The 19581-nt window shown below is 40.5% G+C and overlaps 1 protein-coding gene across 1 annotated transcript in view; it reads left to right on the top strand.

Moving 5' to 3' along the window:
• Positions 1-19581, top strand: part of LOC115279772 — a 72712-nt gene that overhangs the window by 25266 nt on the left and 27865 nt on the right. Inside the window, exons 5-7 of the mRNA XM_029924278.1 lie at positions 6408-7425; positions 10800-10809; positions 16382-17219. Coding sequence (XP_029780138.1) covers positions 6408-7425; positions 10800-10809; positions 16382-17219 — 1866 coding nt within the window. The remainder of the gene's footprint in view (positions 1-6407; positions 7426-10799; positions 10810-16381; positions 17220-19581) is intronic.

Consider the following 19581-nt stretch of genomic DNA (forward strand, 5'->3'; position numbering starts at 1 on the left):
AGATATTTATAATTGTTAGCTCTTCCTGATGGAAGACCCTATAATTATTATATAATGTCCTTCTTCATCTCTTGTTACTGCCTTTACTTTAAAGTCCAGTTTGTCTGATATGAGTATGGCTACTCCAGCTTTCTTTTGGCTTCCAGTCGCATGATAGATATTTCTCCATCCTTTTAACCTGAATGTGTCTTCCAGTCGAAAATGAGTCTCTTGTAGACAGCAAATAGATGGGTTTTGTTTTTTTATTAATTCTGCTACCCTGTGTCGTTTGGTTGGAGCATTCATTCCATTTGCATTCAGTGTTATTATTGAAAAACATGGGCTTAGAGTCATTGTGTTCTCCCTAGGATTCATGTTTGTAGTGGTGTCTCTGGCACATTTTATTCTTTGCAACATTTCCCTCAGAGAGTCTCTCTTAGGATTTCCTGTAGGGCTGGTTTGGTGGTCATGAATTCTCTCAATTTTTGTTTATTTGGGAACACTTTTATCTCTCCTTATATTTGAATTACAGGCCTGCTGGATGACGGATTTTTGGCTGCATGTTTTTCCTATTCATCACATTGAAGATTTCCTGCCATTCCTTCCTGGCCTGCCAAGTTTCATTAGATAGGTCTGTAACCACTCTGATAGGTTTCTCTTTATATTTGAGGGCCCTTTTCTCCCTAGCTGTTTTCAGAATTCTCCCTTTATCTTTATATTTTGCCAGTTTCACTATGATATGTCATGCAGAAGGCCGATTCAAATTACGTCTTAAGGGGGTTCTTTATGCCTCTTGAATTTGAATGTCTATTTCTTTTCCCAGGTTTGGGAAATTCTCAGTTATTATTTGGTCTAGTATCCCTTCAGGACCTTTCTCTCTGTCTTCCTCTTCAGGAATTCCTATGAGATGGACGTTGTTCCATTTGATTGTATCACTCATGTCTCGAATTCTCCTTTCTTGCTCATGGATTAATCTCTCTCTCTTTTTTTCAGCTTCCTCTTTTGCTATAACTATATCTTCTAATTCACCTATTCTTCTCTCTGCCTTGTCAATCCTTGAGGTGGCTGCCTCCATTTTGTTATTCACCTCATCTATATCCTTTTTTAACTCATCACACCTATTATCAAAGTGCCTAGTCATTGTCTCAGTTGATTCTTTGATGCTTTTTCAACCCCGGTGATTAATTTTATGACAAGTTTTTTAAATTCTTGATCTGGTATGTTGTCTAGACCTGCCTTGAGCAGTTCTGTGGCTGTGACTTTCTCCTGGAGGTTCTTCAGGGGAGAGTTTCTTCGTTTTGTCATTTTTGCTAGTTTTCTGTCTCTTGCACCTTTAGAAAGCCCATTGTTTACTGTGCACCTGTTAATATTTCTCTGTTAAAGAAGGCTTATTGACTGTCCAGAGCCTTCGTTTCAGAAAATATTCTTTTAATGGTGTCTCTCAGTTTCTCTTGTTGTACATTTGAATATTTTATTTCCTTACTCAGCAATATTTGGGACTTGCCGTCATGCACACTTTGGCTTGTTTCTTGGTGTAGCCCTAAGAAGGAAAACAGACAGACAAACACAGAAACATACAAATGCACAGACAAATCAAACAAACAAACACATTAAAAGGGGGAAAGAAAATGGAGAGGAAAGAGATGAAAAGAAGAGATGAAGGAAAAAAAGAAAAAAAACAATGAGGGTCAGAGACAACAAAGGACAGTGGACAGTCTAAAGGTGTATGACCATGTTAAAAAAAAGTTAATAATAATAAAAAATAAGTTCAAAAAATGAAGAAAAAAATGAAGAAAAAAAGTATATAAAAAAAAGCAGCAGCTCTCCTTCGTGGATAGGTATGGTTTGGTGTGGTAGGCCTCAGAGGCTGCTCTCAGAGGCTTCGCCTTGGTGTCTGCAGAGAGTAGAATGGTGGCACTCCAAGCTCCACTGGAACTATGCATTGTAGGCCACTCTAATGAGTCTGATCTCCTTGTGCTGCAGTTGAGGCAAGTTGTATTTTCCAGGCCCGCCTGGGTTCAACGTTCCAGTCCATGCACTTTTATGCTACCACAGATGAGATGTATTTGCTTTGGTGGCTGGCTTCTTAGGGGGAGGGATCAGTTTGTATTGGCTCAGACAGGGATTCTGGCTGCCCCTGCCAGAGGCGAGGTGTGCAGCAGGAGGTGAAGTGCACGCCATCACAGACACCACTGTGGATTCCCAACCCCCAGCTGGGATTGCAGTTGCGTTGGGGGAGGAATGAGTTTCTCTTAGCTTCAAGCAGCTGTTGCCCGAGGTGCTGTGCAATGCCGGAAATGAGCTGGAAGCTCCTGCAACCTGAGCAGTCGCCTAGGCCTCCATGACTGTCAACTCCCTGCCGGGATCGCGTATGTGTGGGGGCTATTTTTTCCCTGTTGGCTCCCGGGGTTCGGGATTTGCGCGGCCAATTCCGGGGGCAAGATGTGCTGTGGAAATGAGGTGCGTGCTCCCACTCCCAAAACCGAGGTCGAAGTGAGCGCCCCTGGCGCCACCGCTGCCATGGCCGCTGCCTCCCTGCCAAGATGGCGCAGGGCTGGAAGCTGTTCTTTCCCGTGCACCACCTGGGTTTGGGATTTGGGCTACCCAGCAGTTATCTATGGAGTGAGTTTCTCTCTCCAAGAGCAGTTAAGTGTTCTTTACCTCTTCCCCAGAGACAGTTCTATGAGCCTGTTCAGTCTCTTCCCCTTGTCTCTTGGGCTCTGCACGCTTGCCCCATGTTGGGCTGGGGCTCCCACCTCCGCTACCCGTCTCGGGCTGGCCTGTTTTCCAGTCTCCCCAGTTCGCACTCACTCACTCAGGTATCTTTGAGGTTCTCTTCTTTCTGGAGTCCGTATTTTCTCCTTCCGCTCTTGCAGATGAGAGTAATGTCCTTCTCAGTTCGATCGATGGGGTAGACGAAGTTTAAAGAGCTCCCTTCCTCTCCGCCATCTTAGCTCCTTCCGTCCTCATTAACATTTTTGAATGATTGAACACTCATAGGTCAGATTTTAAATTTCTTGTCTTAGGTCTAGAATTCTTTTCTTGTACCTTTGTGTGAATTTATTAAGTTATAACTCTAATATTTTTGTAAGAGATGTTTTGCTTTGGGTATTTTTTATGACATTATTCTCTTATGAGATATGCATTATATATTTTTAGAAGCATTCTTCTTTTGAATTTTTCTCCATTGTCTTTGCTGAGGGTTTTATTTTTTCCTTTGTCCATTTTAATCTCTCATGTTTGAGATTTTCCTGAAACTGCTGGTGACTCAAGGCTGTCTGTCCATATAAAACTGGTATTAAAAAGCTGATGTGGGACGCCTGAGTGGTTCAGTCATTTAAGCATCAGACTCTTGATTTCCTCTCAGGTCATGATCTCACAATTCGTAGGATCAAGCTACGTGTTAGGCTCCACTCTGACAGCGCAGAGCCTGATTGAGATTCTCTCTCCCTCTTTCTGCCCTGCTTGCATACACTCTCTCAAAATAAAAACTTTCTTAAAAATTAGGAAAGTTAAAAAAGGCTGATTGGACCTCATGTGTGTATGAAGAAGTTTAGATTTATTGGTGTAGTCACTGTAGAGTGATGTTCCTAGAACAATTTGTTGGCTGATACCACCTATCAGATATTTTCTCTTGGGCTGTTTTTCTCCAGAATGGAATACTCTATTTCTTTCTGGTAGTCAATAAAATGAGTTTGGCTGCCAGATTCGGAAAGTTTACAGTGTATGGGGTAGGTTTCAGAATCTGGGGTCTCTCTGTTTCTTACAGATTTTCATTTAATCTTACTTTTTGCAACCCCTCCTGCACCTACTTTTACAGGTACTTGTTGATTACAGTTCTTAGAAATGTTATCAGACCAATCTACAACCTAGGTTTCAGTGTTTATGGTTAACAAATTATATATTACCATTACATATACACCAGCTTTCAAAATTTTGTTGCTGCTCTTTCCTCCCCTATTCTTTGTTCTCATGGAGTTTCTTGTTTAATCTCATAACTGTCACTTTAGTGGGATTTCATGAAGGAACAGTAATAAATGCATACATATATTCACTGTGCTGTGTTTAAAAAGATGTGTCCTTTTTTCTAGAGGAATTTTTTAAGGAGTATACATTTAAATACTTGTTTATTGAGTCAGTTAATAAATATTTGTTGATCTTCCAGTATGTGCCAGATACGGTGCTTAGAGTTAGATACACACTGATGAAGACAATGGACATTTCCTTTCCTTCATAGAACTTAACATCTATTCAGGAAAAAAGATATGAGGGCCAAAAGTGTAATTACAAGGAGAGTATAATTTGGTCATGGAGCCAGGAAAGGCTTCATAAAGTATGACCTTTAAGTGAAGATTTGGAAAATGGGCATTAGTTATCAAGGCCAAGAGTAAACAACAGCAACAATACAACCACTAGACATAGGAAAAGTACCTGGAAAGTCTATAAAGAGGGACTAAAGGCTGGGAGCATTTGAAGAACTGCAAATTAGGGCCAGCTTGGATGGAGGTTAGCAACCAAAAGGGAGCATAGCCTGAGATTTGTTTGAAGAGGCAGCAGTCAGACCATTCAGAGCTTCGTGGACCATGTTCAAGAGTTTGGCTTTTGTTGTGAGAGAACTACCATAAGGGAAGGACCCAAGATTGCAGACCTCAAGTGGGGAAGCTAGGTAAGAAAGACTCTGTCCCAATAGTTCAAGAGATCCTTATATTAGATATTAAAGATAGAAGGAAGAGTTTTAAGATATATTTAGGAGTAAGATTAGGCAGTATTGGCTGAATATATGAGAGAAAAGATGGTACTAGAATGATTTTCACTTGTTTGGCTTGAGGCTTTCCCATAGTGTGGTCTTCAAAACACCACACTTGCCTACTAATATAGAAATTATTTTATATTATCTCAAATATTAAACACGTTCACCAAACACTTCTTCTGTGTTATTTACAGTTCCCCCAATGATTATGAATTATTATTCCTATTTTGTAGACAGAATTGAGGGCTCAGAAAAATGAACTACTTTGCCCAAGAAAACAAAGCTTGTAATTGAGTGTGAATTAAAAAATTCATGACTGAATCTCGTAACTTTTTCAATAGTAGATCACTGCTTTTATATTTTCTACCTTCTCTTTAAACCTGCAAATGCCCTTCCTGTCAGTCATCACTATTATAGTGCTTATGTTCTTTTTAAGTGCTCTCCTCTGTTCTAAGATCAGCATCACAGAATTTGAAGCCAAGAAGTATTTTTATTAAATCCCAAACATATTCCATATTTAGCCACAAAAGAATCCTCGCTATCTGACACTAATGCTAGATTGATTCATTTCTGCCATCTGGAGTGCCACTCTCTATTTCCTTATTTGTTAAAGAGACCCTGGGCCTCCAGTTACAGGATTGAGGACAATGCTGTCCGATAAAACTTTTAGTGGTGGTAGAAATATCCTATGTCTGTTATTTCCCATACTAACCACAATTGGCTATTGAACATTGGAAATGTGGACAGTGCTATTGAATTAAATTTGAATTTTTATATAATTTTAATTATGTTAAATTTAAATAGACACATATGCTCATGGCTACTGTAATGGACAACATAGATCTAACCAGGAACTGGCAAACCATTTTCTTGAAAGGCCAGATAATAAATATTTTGTTTACAGTCAATGTGGTCTCTGTTGGAGCTACTCACTTCTGCCATTGTAGCTCAGAAGCAGCCATAGACAATATGTAAACAAATAAGTGTAGCTATGTTCCAATAAAACTTACTTATAATAATTGTTACAGTGCAGGGTGCCTGAGTGACTCAGTCAGTTAAGTGGCCGACTTCAGCTCAGGTCATAGTCTTGCAGTTCATGAGTTCAAGTCCCACGTCAGGCTCTGTGCTGACAGTCAGAGCCTGGAGCCTGCTTCAGATTCTGTGTCTCCCTCCGTCTCTGTCCCTCCCCTGCTAACACTTTGTCTCTCTGTCTCTCAAAAATAAATAAACATTTAAAAAACTTTTGTTACAGTGTTGCAGGCCATAGTTTGCCAACCCCTGGGAATTTTATCTTATGCTCCTTTAATCCTGATAATAACTCTATTAAGTAGGCAATCATTTCCCTTATTTTATAGTTCATGTTGTGGGGTGCTCTTACAGGTGTGTGTCCATTTGCTCTGAGGGTTTGTATGTGAATTTATGATTAGAGTAATTTTGTAGCAAGGGAGATAAGACTAAGTTATCTGTATGTTCAGCAGGCTCCCCTCAATAGTTCTGATCAGTAGGAATGTTTGGAAATCAGGGGCTTACTTACTGCCCTCGTCTTACTATATGATCTGTCCTTGTTCTCTTCTCATCTATTTTTTTTTAAGTTTGGTTTAATTTTCCCATTTTAACTGAAGTTTTATTTCTCTCAATCAAGAAAAATATAAGTGATTACTTTCATTTTTTCTTTCAGTCCTGGAATCAAGATGTGAGACCAAGAAATTATTTTTGAAGAAGGAAATTTATGAAATAGAGTCAGCTCAGTGGGAGATAATGGAAAGCCTTACAAGACATGACCTTCAGTGCTCTGGGTTCAGAGATGACTGGGAATGTAATGGCCAGTTTGAGAAACATGGCTGTCAGGAGGGACACTTCAGCCAACTGATGTTCACCCATGAAGGCCTGCCCCCTCTCAGTCAGCACCCATCCTTTACATTCCAGCAAATCATCAATAATAAAGAGAAATACTGTGGAACTAAGGAATATAGAAAAGCCTTTAGACATGACTCACAGCTTACTACACATCAAATAATTCATACCATTGAGAAGCCCTATGAATGTAAGGAATGTGGAAAGGCCTTTAGACATCCCTCAAGACTCAGTCATCATCAGAAAATTCATACTGGCAAGAAACCCTTTGAATGTAAGGAATGTGGGAAAACATTTATTTGTGGCTCAGACCTTACTCGACATCAGAGAATTCACACTGGCGAGAAACCCTACGAATGTAAGGAATGTGGAAAGGCCTTTAGTAGTGGCTCAAACTTCACTCGACATCAGAGAATTCACACTGGTGAAAAGCCCTATGAATGTAAAGAATGTGGGAAGGCCTTTAGTAGTGGCTCAAACTTTACTCAACATCAGAGGATTCATACAGGGGAGAAGCCCTATGAATGTAAGGAATGTGGCAATGCCTTTAGTCAGAGCTCACAACTCATTAAACATCAGAGAATCCATACAGGGGAGAAGCCCTATGAATGTAAGGAATGTGAAAAGGCTTTTCGTTCTGGTTCAGACCTTACTCGACATCAGAGAATTCATACTGGTGAGAAGCCCTATGAGTGTAAGATATGTGGGAAGGCCTATTCTCAGAGTTCACAACTTATCAGTCATCACAGAATTCATACTGGTGAGAAGCCCTACGAATATAGAGAATGTGCGAAGACATTTAGTTACGGCTCACAACTTATTCAACATCAAAATTTGTACTGGTGATGAACTATAGAATGTATAAAATCTGTAGGAAGGCTTTTAATTACAGCTCAGAACTATTCAACATTAGAGAATTTGTCTTGATAATAATCCCTTTAGGTAGAATATTGTAGAAACATTGTACTTGTTGACTTATTATTATTTTTTCTTATTATTATTTCTCAGCTTATTCAGCCTGAGAAAAATCATGTAGGAGAAACACCCTATGAGTAGAATATATTTTGGAAGCCCTTTAATAAAAGCTTATATTTCTTTTGACATCAGATAATTCAAGCTAGCAAACATTGAAAATCACAGCACTTTTGGCACCTTTCTAACCTTATTTTCAAACTCAGAATTTATACTGAAATAAAATCCTGAGACTTTTGGTTTTCCCTCTAATTTGTCTGTAGTGGTTATATTAATATTTTAACCCATCTTAAGTTTATATGACTGTAAATTGCATCTGTTTACATCAGTTTGTAAAATACCTTTAATACCTGGAAGAAGTGACCTCTTTATTCAAAGATGGCTTATTCTTTTTGTTATTTACAAAACTTTGGATTTCTTCGTGTAAAAACATGGATGAACAATTTTCCACACAGCAAATAGACATCCTTTCATAGCTACCTGGGCTTCTTTATGTTGCTGTGATATCATTTTATCAAATTCTTACTAATAGACATTGTAGTTTACCAGAGTTTTTGCCACTGTACACAGTACCCTAATGGAAATTCTCCCTTGGCTTATCTTTGTATCATGTATTTTAATTGCAGAAACAGTGTACGAACATATTTTCCTTTTAAAAGATTTAAACATTACAAATAAGGCAGGTATACCCTTTGACTATCATCCTTGTACCCATTTCCTTTTCTGAAGGATAGTCATTATCTGTTTGGTATTTATGCTTCCTGACCATTTTTCTATGGTTTTATACATATTTGTCTCAGTAGAAACTATAAAATGGGGATAATTATAATATCTACCTCAAAATTTTGTGTGAGGATCAAATAAATTAAGATACATAAAGTGCTTAGAATTGTGCCTGTCATATAATAAATATTCAATGGATGTTGGTCATTATTTTATTCATCATTGTCATTAGTATTATTTGTTGAAAAACAGTTTCTACGGACCTTGCTGAACATCGAGCAGGATGTATAGTTGAAGAAAGACACACTCAGGGAAATGAAGTCAGAAAAATTTCCATCATCACTTACTTCCTATGGAACATAAAATTATTCACCACCTAGGTATTGGTGGGGAAAGTAATGTGTGGAAAGGACTTTATTCAGACTGGCATCCTTTGACTAGACCATATAATACCTAACATAAAAACAAGCAAGAATGTAGACAAAACATTTGCAACATTGATGAAAAAGTGTGAAAAGACAAGCGCGCACACACACACAAAGAGAAACCTTTAATGATTTAAAATGTTATTTTAGGAGTGGTTGGCTGGCTCATTTGGTGTAGCATGGCCTCAGGGTTGTGAGTTCAAGCCCCACATTGAGTGTAGAGATTACTTAGAAATAAAATATTTAATAAAATATGTTAAACGCAATGCTTCTTTCTGATACATTTGAAAACAAACAAAATTATTTTTTTAGGAAAATAAAAATATGCAAATTGACTCAGAATTAGAACTCTCAGAAGCCTCAAAAACACAGAAAAGGGGAAATTTAGTGTGATATAGTAGCTATTTACTACTAGTGAAGCACCAAAACACTTTTTTCCAGCAAAACATTATCAAGTGTCTAAGGACTTATCTGTTACATAGAGGTGGACATCCCAGAACACACCCACCCAAATATAATCTCGATGTTAGAACAATATTAGGACACTTAAAAACAGCTATTTTTTAGTATCCATGAAAATATATGCGAGCATACTAGAGAAACTAGCAAACAGTGGTACCTACTAAAATAATAGAAATGAACCTGGTTGCAGCAGTAGCTAAGGAGGATACCCAGTGCGTCCCAACTAAGTGATATGAGGAAACACAGGCCCCATTTTGCCAGCACTTCTGACTTTTCGAGAGTCTGGATTTTTTGTTTTTGTTGTTTGTGTGTGATAGCTCTTGATTTTTACTTATTTTTGAGGGAGGGGCAGAGAAGGGGGACAGAGGATCCAAAATGGGCTCTACACTGACAGGCTGACAGCAGTGAGCCTGACTTGGGGCTTTGAACCCATGAACGCAACATCATGACCTGAGCCAAAGTCAGACGTCCAACCAACTGAACTACCAAGATGCCCTAATAGCTCTTTTCTTTTTTTTTTTCTTAACTTATTTTTGAGAGACAGAGTGCGAGCAGGGGAGGGTCAGAGAGAAATGGAGACACAGAATCCGAAGCAGGCTCCAGGCTCTGAGCTGTCAGCACAGAGCCTGACGCGGGGCTCGAACCCACAAACCGTGAAATCATGACCTGAGCTGAAGCCGGACGCTTAACCGACTGAGCCACCCAGGCGCCCCTAGTGCTTGATTTTTAAACAGTAGCTCTGATTTATCTTTAAAGACACCATGAGGACCAAAGATATATTGACTGCGCAAATAGCCCATGAGTTCCTTTTGTTCTGGACACTAAAGCTGTGAATGTGCAGAAGGCTTGGAGGAGGAGTTTTTAATAGTGCAAATCCCTTGGTTCCCAAGGAAATTTAAGGAGCAAAGGAACGGTACAACACAAAGTAATTTACCCTGAATTTCTTAGATCTGAACAGGTTTAGATTTAAAATATTTCCAGAGATAACTAGCTAAACTCCAAATGCAAGGACTTTTTTTTTTTAAGGACTTAATCCAGCCCCAGTATTTTCTGCATGCAAATTCTTTTTATTCTAAGCATTATGTCAAGTTTAAAAAATGGGTATATTTTATATATTGCATATCCCATTGTTGATAAATATATACACCTACAACTGAAAATTTTAAAATAGCCAATGAAGAGAAAAAATAGCCTGACCATCACATTTTTGCACTAGTAGCAAATATGTCACTGGAATTCTGTATTGTATTCTAGATGAAAAGTTAGCAGACTTTCCATAAGGGGCCAGATAGTAAATACGTTAGTCCTATGAACCATACTATTTCTGTAGCAACTACTTAACTCTGCCGTTGTGAAGAGTGTGGAAGGCTGCTAAAGATTAAGAACCCTGAAGTTAGGAAAATATCCCACAGCTTAGCTTCATTTAGGTAGATAAGTGTTTTGAAATAGATTTCCTGTGCCTCAATTTTCATGCTCAGCAAGCAGCTTCCTGCATTGGATGGATTCCATTCTTGGTAGGAAGATCCCATACACCCGAAATTACAGACCTGTTCTTCCATTCCTCACTTCCTTTTTCCTTAGATCTCATGTTAGTAGGTTGGGTGTTTTTAATTTAATTTTTTATTTTGTTACAGGCTTATGCCTGTAAAGTATTTTATAATCAATTTAAGTGGAATGAGCAAAACATCTGCAAATTTAAAAAACAGAATATTTTGTTATAATATTTTGCATAAATATCAAAATGAGGACTGCTAAATAAAATTTTACATTCTTTTATGAGTTTAAGTCACTCATTAAGTTCCTCATCTAAAATTACAGAGGAAATGGGCAAGCTTGATGGGAAGAGCTTGTGATCCTGGATCTCAGGGTTGTGAGTTCAAGCCCCACCTTGGATATGCAGATTACTATAAGAAATAAAAAAATTTTTAAATGAAATAAAATTACAGAGGTAATGCATTTACACTCAAACCAATGAAACAATACTGATAAACAAAAAGGAAAAAAATTATGTCTTTCGTTATTACTCACTCCCTTCTCCTCTGCTCATTTCCTTCTGAGTAATGTTCAGACCTTGTGTATATCCCCCATATATTTCTTTATGTTTAAATATTAGCACAAATAATTTGGTATATTTTAACCAAAAACATGGATGATAGTTACACTTTTCTATGTAATTTGCCTTTTAAATTTTGAATTTCCCTAGTCAGTAAATGAGATTTAACTTAGTTTTTTAAATGGTTACAGTATATTTCATACCCAAGTATACTTATACCATTACCTATTTATTTCCCAATTGTAATATTTCAGAATGTTTCCTCTCTGCCATTTAAAAGTAGTGCTTCATTCGGGGCACCTGGGTGGCTCAGTTGGTTAAGGATCTGACTTGGTTTTGGCTCATGTCTTGATCTCATGGTTTGTGAGTTCGAGCCCCAAGTCAGGCTCTGCACTGATAGCATGGAGTCTGCTTGGGATTCTCTCTCTCTCTCTCTCTCTCTCTCTCTCTCTCTCTCTCTCTCTCTCTCGCCCTCCCTCCCTCCCTTTTTATCCCTCCCCTGCTTGCTCTCTCTCTCTCTCTCTCAGAATGAATAAACTTTAAAACTCTTAAAAAGTAAAAGTAATGCTTCAGTAAACATTTTGATTTTATATTTTTGTATATTTTATTACCATAAAATAGGGTTTCCAAACCATTTCCAATGCTTTCTGTTTCTTAGGAAGTTATTGCTTATAGAAACTTTCAGAGGGAAGAGGATAAAGGAACAGAGTATGTAGTTTTTCATATATGTGGGTGTGTACACACACACACACACACACACACACACACACACACGGACTTTAGCACTTTATCTAGAATTCATTCTTCTATATGGTGTAATAGAGGATGTTAGCTTTGTTTCCATTCAGAAATAAGCCCAATTATGCCAGGACCAACGATTGAAATATTCATCTTTCTCCTACTATATTAAATACTTCTATTAAAGGCTTATATTCTCAAATCTATTTCTGTGATCTGTTTTCCAGCAATCTGGCTTATACTTTTTAGTAACTTATTATTTGGAAATAGAGATATGTATGTTGTTAATGTATAATTTTTATTTAGACATAAAGACAGGACGGGCGCCTGGGTGGCTCAGTTGGTTAAGCCTCCGACTTCAGCTCAGGTCATGATTTCACGGTTCGTGGGTTCGAGCCCCGCGTCAGGCTCTGTGCTGACAGCTCAGAGCCTGGAGCCTGCTTCCGATTCTGTGTCTCCCTCTCTCTGCCCCTCCTCGCTCATGCTCTGAATCTCTCTGTCTCAAAAATAAATAAAAAATTTAAAAAATTTAAAAAAAAAGAAAGAAAGAAAGACAGGAGCGCCTGGGTGGCTCAGCCAGTTAAGCATCTGATTTTGGCTCAGGTCGTGTCTTGTGGTTCAGGGTTCGAGCCCCGCATCAGGCTCTATGCTGACAGCTCAGAGCCTGGATCCTGCTTCGGATTTTGTACCTCCCTGTTCCTTCCTCTGCTCATGCTCTGTCTCTCTCAAAAATAAAGAAACATTAAAATAATTAAGAAAAAAATGAAAGACAAATGTTTCTTTATTAGATTTTAAATTATTTTATCCAGTTCTAACAAAAAACCCTAGGATTATATTTTGAATTTTTTTCTATTTAGATACAGAGTATTTCAAAATGAATTAACATTGAATTGACCTTGAATGGATAGAAATGTCTTTGACAACTTTTTATCTCCTTACCCTCTAATATCTTTATGATATAATGTTTCATAATACTTAAAATATGCTAGTAATATCTGAAAATTTAGTATCTTTTATTAGGGTATTGATTATAAAATGATAGATTCTTTTGATCTTTGATAATCTACAGATAAAGTGATATCTCACAGTATTTATACCTATTTCTCCCTTTTTCATGTTGTAGATGTGAGGACAGTGGCTGTTGGGCAGGAATTTTTTTTTACCGCATTTTCCCCATTTTAACAGACTGAAGGGTTGGTTTATCAGGATGACTTTCTGTTTGTTGATTTCCTCTCTACTCTTATTTGTGTGTCATAAGAAAAATGATTTATTGCTTTGATGAAATGTGTTAAAACACATAAATCACACACACACACACACACACACACACACACATTTGGTTTTTTTCTCTTTTTTGAAATTTTTTTGTCTTTTTTTTAGGTAGTTTATTGTCAAATTGGTTTCCATACTCTTTCCATGCTCTTCCCCACAAGTGCCCTCCTCCATCACCACCACCTCTTTTCCCCCCTCCCCTTTCCCCATCAACCCTCAGTTTATTTTCAGTATTCAATAGTCTCTCAAGTTTTGCATCCCTCTCTCCCCAACTCTCTTTCCTTCTTCCCCTCCCCCTCGTCCTCCATTAAGTTTCTCCTTTTCTCCTGTTAGACCTATGAGTGCAAACATATGGTATCTGTCCTTCTCCGCCTGACTTATTTCGCTTAGCATGACACCCTCGAGGTCCATCCACTTTCCTACAAATGGCCAGATGTCATTCTTTCTCATTGCCATGAAGTACTCCATTGTGTATATATACCACATCTTCTTGATCCACTCATCAGGTGGGACACAGGAATTTGGATCACAAACCTCATCTATAAGAAATGTGGTTTCTTTCTCTTAGTATTAAAATCTATGGGAAGCAGAGTGGTAGCAATATTTGTGGTTGAACACAAAGTATGGCCAGTTATCACCCCTCTCCAGTGAATTCCCCTAAAAGGGAGGATGACTTAAATAGCTCTAAATGGACAATATGCTGTGTTAGCTCAGAAATCAATTGCTGAAATCCACCATCACCAACCTGAAATCCCCAGTCCCAAGCTAAAGAATTTTCTATCTTCCTCAGTGGCATCATACCACCCAGGCCTGATTACATATATACAGAACTTTACTCTGCATTTATATTCCTGAATAGTTTGAGGTTATTTGTTTGTTTATGAATCACTTGGCCTGGAATATTACTTAGGCTGAGAAACTGGTTTTATCAGAGGAAAAAATGGCTGGTCCTTATAGGAGGAGAAGTATCAATTATTTTTTTTAAATTTTTAAATATTTTTTTATTTATTGTTGATACAGAGAGAGACAGAGCACCAGAGGAGGAGGGGCAGAGAGAGGAGACATCTGAAGCAGGCTCCAGGCTCTGAGCTAGCTGTCAGCACAGAGCCTGATGCAGGGCGCGAACCCAGGAATGTGTGATCTGACCTGAGCCGAAGTCAGAGGCTTAACCGACTGAGCCACTCAAGCGCCCCTCAATTAAGTTATTTTTATTCATATTGGTATACATCCATTAGAGGAGAAATATAGGTAAGAAAGCAGCTGGTTTCCTAGGGTCACCTGGGTGGCTTAGTCAGTGAAGCATCCAACTTGGGCTCAAGTCATGATTTCACAGTTTGTGGGTCTGAGGCCCTGCATTGGACTCTGTGCTGACAGCTCAGTGCCTGGAGTCTGCTTCAGATTCTGCGTCTCCCTTTCTCTCTGCCTCTATCCCGCTTGTGCTCTGTCTCTGTCTCAAAAAGAAATAAATGTTAATGGGGGAAGGGGGGAAAAGCAGCTGGTTTCCTGAACAGAGAAATAGGAAAATTCTTTTTTTTTTTAAATTTTTAAATATATTGTCAAATTGGTTTCCATACAACACCCAGTGGGAAAATTCTTTCATAAGGTAAGTTGGATTTATCTTCTAGGCTCACAAGAAAACACTAATTTTCTATTTATGTGTTGAAACACATAAAACAAGGATGGTATGTATTGGTTGGTTGAAGAAAATGTCATCTGATGCTTGCAGGAAAGTCCATTTTCCTTTAGGAGCAATGGTTTGCTAATTCAGTGTTTGCAATGATTTTATAGAACTACAGTGAATAATGGGAATTGACTGTATTTTAGGCTCTGCAGGCTATTTAGTCTGCATAACCACTCAATTCTGCCCTTGTAGCTCAAATGCAGCTATAGACAATGCATAAATGAACATGGCTATGTTCCAATAAAGCTGTATTTATAGACACTGAAGTTTGAAATGCATGATTTTTTACACATCACAAAATCTTCTTCTTCTGATTTTTTAAAACCATTTTAAAGATAGATATTATTTTTTTCTCACTAGCAATACATGTGGCAGGCCAGATTTGTAATTTGTCAACCCTGCTTTAGAATAACTACAATCTAAAATTTTATTTGCTAGCTCTATTGTTAGTAATAATATTGCCATTACAATTTTAAACTATTTTATGGCCATTCTAGATTAATGCAAATGTATGAATATGTTAATATTACTAGGAGTCAGGATTTCTAGAGAAATATTATGAGAAAAAGGCAAAAATATAAAAGGTAAGAATAAAACTTTGTAACATTACATTTAAATTAATAATGTCAGCATGAACAAATGCTTTGAGTCTTAAGTTTCTTGCCTTCCTTTAACAAAGAGTGATCTAGAACCCAAGATATTTGACTCTCTAATCCTGGGTTATCTGCTTTGGCCATAGTGCTTTTCTTTTAGGTAAAGATTTTTTTTTTCCTTTCTTCTTCTTCTTCTTCTTTTTTTTTTTTTTAACATTTATTTATTTTTGAGAGAAAGAGAGATGAAGCATGAGCAGGGGAGGCAAAGAGAGGGGGGAGAGAGAGAGAGAGAGAGAGAGAGAGAGAGAGACAGAGACAGAGAATCCCAAGCAGGCTAGGCACTGTCAGCGCAGAGCCCAATGTGGGGCTCCATCTCATGAACAGAGAGATCATGACCTGAGCGGACATCAAGAGTCAGATGCTTAGGGGCGCCTGGATGGCTCAGTTGGTTAAATGTCTGGCTGGGCTCAGGTCATGATCTCACAGTCCGTGGGTTCGAGCCCCGCGGCGGGCTCTGTGCTGACAGCTCAGAGCCTGGAGCCTGCTTCGGATTCTGTGTCTCCCTCTCTCTCTGACCCTCCCCTGCTCAGCTGTCTCTCTCTCTCTCTCAAAAATAAATAAAAAACATTAAAAAAAAAAGTCAGATGCTTAACTGACTGAGCCACACAGGGGCCCCAAGACATTTTTTCTTAGTCTGGGGCTTCTTAAATCCTCCCAACAAAGTCCCCTTAAGAGGAACAGCCTACTCTGGATATCCGGGGAGGGAGCAAATAAACTACTCCAGGACATGAATTTCCTTTGAAATCTTATTTTTCAGGCTATGCTTATTTACATTCTCCATAATAAACCTGTGATTAATGCAAATACATTATTTTCCAGAAAACCAGGTTTTTTTCAACAAGTGCTTCAGTGAAGATGATGATCCTTGGAAATGCAACATGGCTTTCTCACTTCAGAGTTGAGAGTGAGGCTCTTGGTCACATCCAATCATCCCAGGTCACAGTCCCACAGGAACACAGCAGAAGCGCACACGCGCGTCACACAATCAGGCACACACGGAGGGACTCCCATCCACGGTGTGCAAGGAAGGCCTGGGGAAAACAAGTAGCAAAACCGCGCCACATAAATGTTCAGAATCAATTACAGATACGTTCACAGAAACCGTCACATCCAAGACCTCGCAGGCCAACACGACACGCTCGGTCCCACGGTGTGACACCCGATCCAGTCAAAATCTTCACAAGCCACGGTCCGAGCCGCGAGGTAGCGCCTCTCAAACCCAAACCAGCCACACCCAGAGAAAACTCGCACCCAGAACCTCTCCAAAGACACACAGCGCCACGGAGTAGGCGGCAGGGAGGGTCGTATTTACGCACGTCCCCCTTTAACGTGCCGGTGGCCCGTGCCCGCCCCGCTCCGGGCTCGCCGGGACCTTCCCGGGACCAAGAGCCGGGGGGCCGGCGGCGCCGGAGCCCTCCGAGGTCCCCGCCTCCCGCGGCGAGCGGGCGGGGGAAGCTCCGCGCGCCCGGGCTGGCGGCGCCGGCGCACTCGGAGCCTAGAGAACGAGCTCCCGGCAGCCTCCGCGCGCGGCCTTGGGGGACTTGCGGGTTCCGTCCCATCCTCGCTTACACGGAATATCCCCGTGAGGCAGGTGCGACACCCGAGGTGAGCGGTCCTGGTTCCGAGGGTCGGAAAGGCGTGGCCGCCTGGCACGGAGGTTAGGAGAGGGAAGGGAGGCGCCGCAGTCCCGCGGGTGTGGCGAGCCGCCCACCAGGCCCGAACGTGCGTGCGTGAGAACCGCAGTGGTGTGTGTGGTTGTGTGTCTGGGTGACTGGGCGTGACGGGGCCGGGGTCTGCCATCAGGACTGTGTGTGGCTGTGAGGTCGGGACTCGTGGGTGATGGCATTTGTGTGTGACCGAATTGGATGCGGAGCCTCTTGTGTGACGGAAGGTTGCCCTTCCCGTGGACTGTGGGACTCCGACCCTGGCATCCCAGCTGCACGCGCCCAGCAGCAGAGAAGTAGCCCCCAGACAGATATCTTAACGCCAGCGAAAAGCCTCAGACCCGATCTTGGGATAAAATGTTAGAACAGGGGCACCTACGTGACTCCGCCGGTTGAGCGTCAGACTTCGCTCGGATCCTGAGCTCACAGCTCCTAGTTGGAGCCCCAGGTTGGGTTCAGTGCTGACAGCTCAGAGCCTGGAGCCTGCTTTGGCAGGAGATTCTCCGTCCCTCTCTCTCTGCCCCTCCCCTTCACTGTCACCCTCTCCCTCTCAATTCCTCAAAAATAAATAAACATTAAAAAAAAAAAAAAAAGAATGTTAGAACAGAACGAGCCTCCCCGGCAGGTTCCTGCGAGTGGCTGCACCCCACCGCACCCTCGGATGCGCGTGGACACACACCGAGCTCTGAGAGGTCCAGCTGCAGGTTTCAGAACCACCGAGTTTCTTTGGGGAAACTGCCCCAAAGTCCGAATCCCGCCTCCCACAACCGTGATCACGGCCTTTTTCTAAAACTAGGTGGGGTCAACAATATCCTTCCGCTTTACTCGGTTTATGTGTAGGTGGTTGGTGAGCACGGACCGGGTCGTGGCGTTCCCGGATTTAGCGCGGCTGGGCTCCAAGAAAGGCCTGTTGTCCTAAGATTCCCTTCTTCCTCAGTCTTGTTTAACCCTAAGGAAAGGGCTCTGAGGAGCAGGAAGAGGAGGAGAAGGAATGAATTGCTCTTGCCCGTTTTAAGAAGTTAAGGTAAAGGTGAATGGGTATTTCCTCTTATAATGTGAATTGCATTTTTATTTTTGAGGACATGGGAACATTTGCATCCTTTTTAAATATCTTGTCGACTGAATTAATATTTAGGTTCCTTACCTAGTGCCTATATGCACGTGGACATTTGACAACATACGTCCCATTACTTCCATGAACTTTCTAAAGTGTAAAATTCTTAGAACAGCTTCTGACACTTGATAAGTATTTAGTAAACATTAGCTATTCGTTAATGTGATTTTGGGCAATTCCCCATCCACTTCCAATAGATCAGGAAAAATGAAAATACCAAGCTAACTGAGATGGGTATTTCCTAGTTGGAAAAAAAAATGAGATGCTCAAATGGTCTAGAACAGAAATGCTTAAGCAGAGGTAATTTAAGTCCTTTTAGAAGGGGCACGCCGGTGGCTGAGTCACTTAAAGCAGCCGACTACGGCTCAGGTCATGATCTCTCAGTTTGTGATTTCGACCTGCCTTGGGCTCTGTGCTGACAGCTCAGAGCCTGGAGCCTGCTTCAGGTTCTGTGCCTCCCTCTCTCTCTGCCCCTCCCCTGCTCTCATCTCAAACATAAATAAACATTAAAAATTTTAAATAAATCCATTTGGAGCTTTCAGGGTACCAGAAACCCCTTAAAGTTGTATTTAAGTTGTTGTAGATATTTGTTAATACATCATTTTTATGGGGAAAAAGTCCATAATTTAGTGAGAATTTCAAACATGTTCCTAAAAAGATTTATTTATGTATTTTAATATAGTTTATTGTCAACTTGGTTTCCATACAACACCCAGTGCTCTGCCCCCCAAGTGCCCTCCTCCTTTACCACCACCTCTTTCTCCCCTCCCTCTTCCCCTTCAACCCTCAGTTTGTTTTCAGTATTCAGTAGTCTCTCAGGTTTTGTGTCCCTCTTTCTTCCCCTTCCCCTCCCCATGGTCCTCCATTAGGTTTCTCCTGTTCTCCTGTTAGACCTATGAGTGCAAACATATGGTATCTGTCCTTCTCCGCCTGACTTAATTTCACTTAGCATGACACCCTCAAGGTCCATCCACTTTGCTACAAATGGCCCTATTTCATTCTTTCTCATTGCCATGTAATACTCCATCGTGTATATATACCACATCTTCCTGATCCACTCATCAGGTGATGGACATTTAGTCTCTTTCCATGATTTGGCTATTGTTGACAGTGTTGCTAAAAACAAGGGGGTACATGTGCTCCTATGCATCAGCACTTCTGTATCCCCTGGGTAAATCACTAGCAGTGCTATTGCTGGGTCATAGGGGAGTTCTATTGATAGTTTTTTGAGGAACCTCCAC

Source organism: Suricata suricatta, chromosome 16 (genome assembly GCF_006229205.1).
Source record: "Suricata suricatta isolate VVHF042 chromosome 16, meerkat_22Aug2017_6uvM2_HiC, whole genome shotgun sequence".
Taxonomy (NCBI): Eukaryota; Metazoa; Chordata; class Mammalia; order Carnivora; family Herpestidae; genus Suricata; species Suricata suricatta.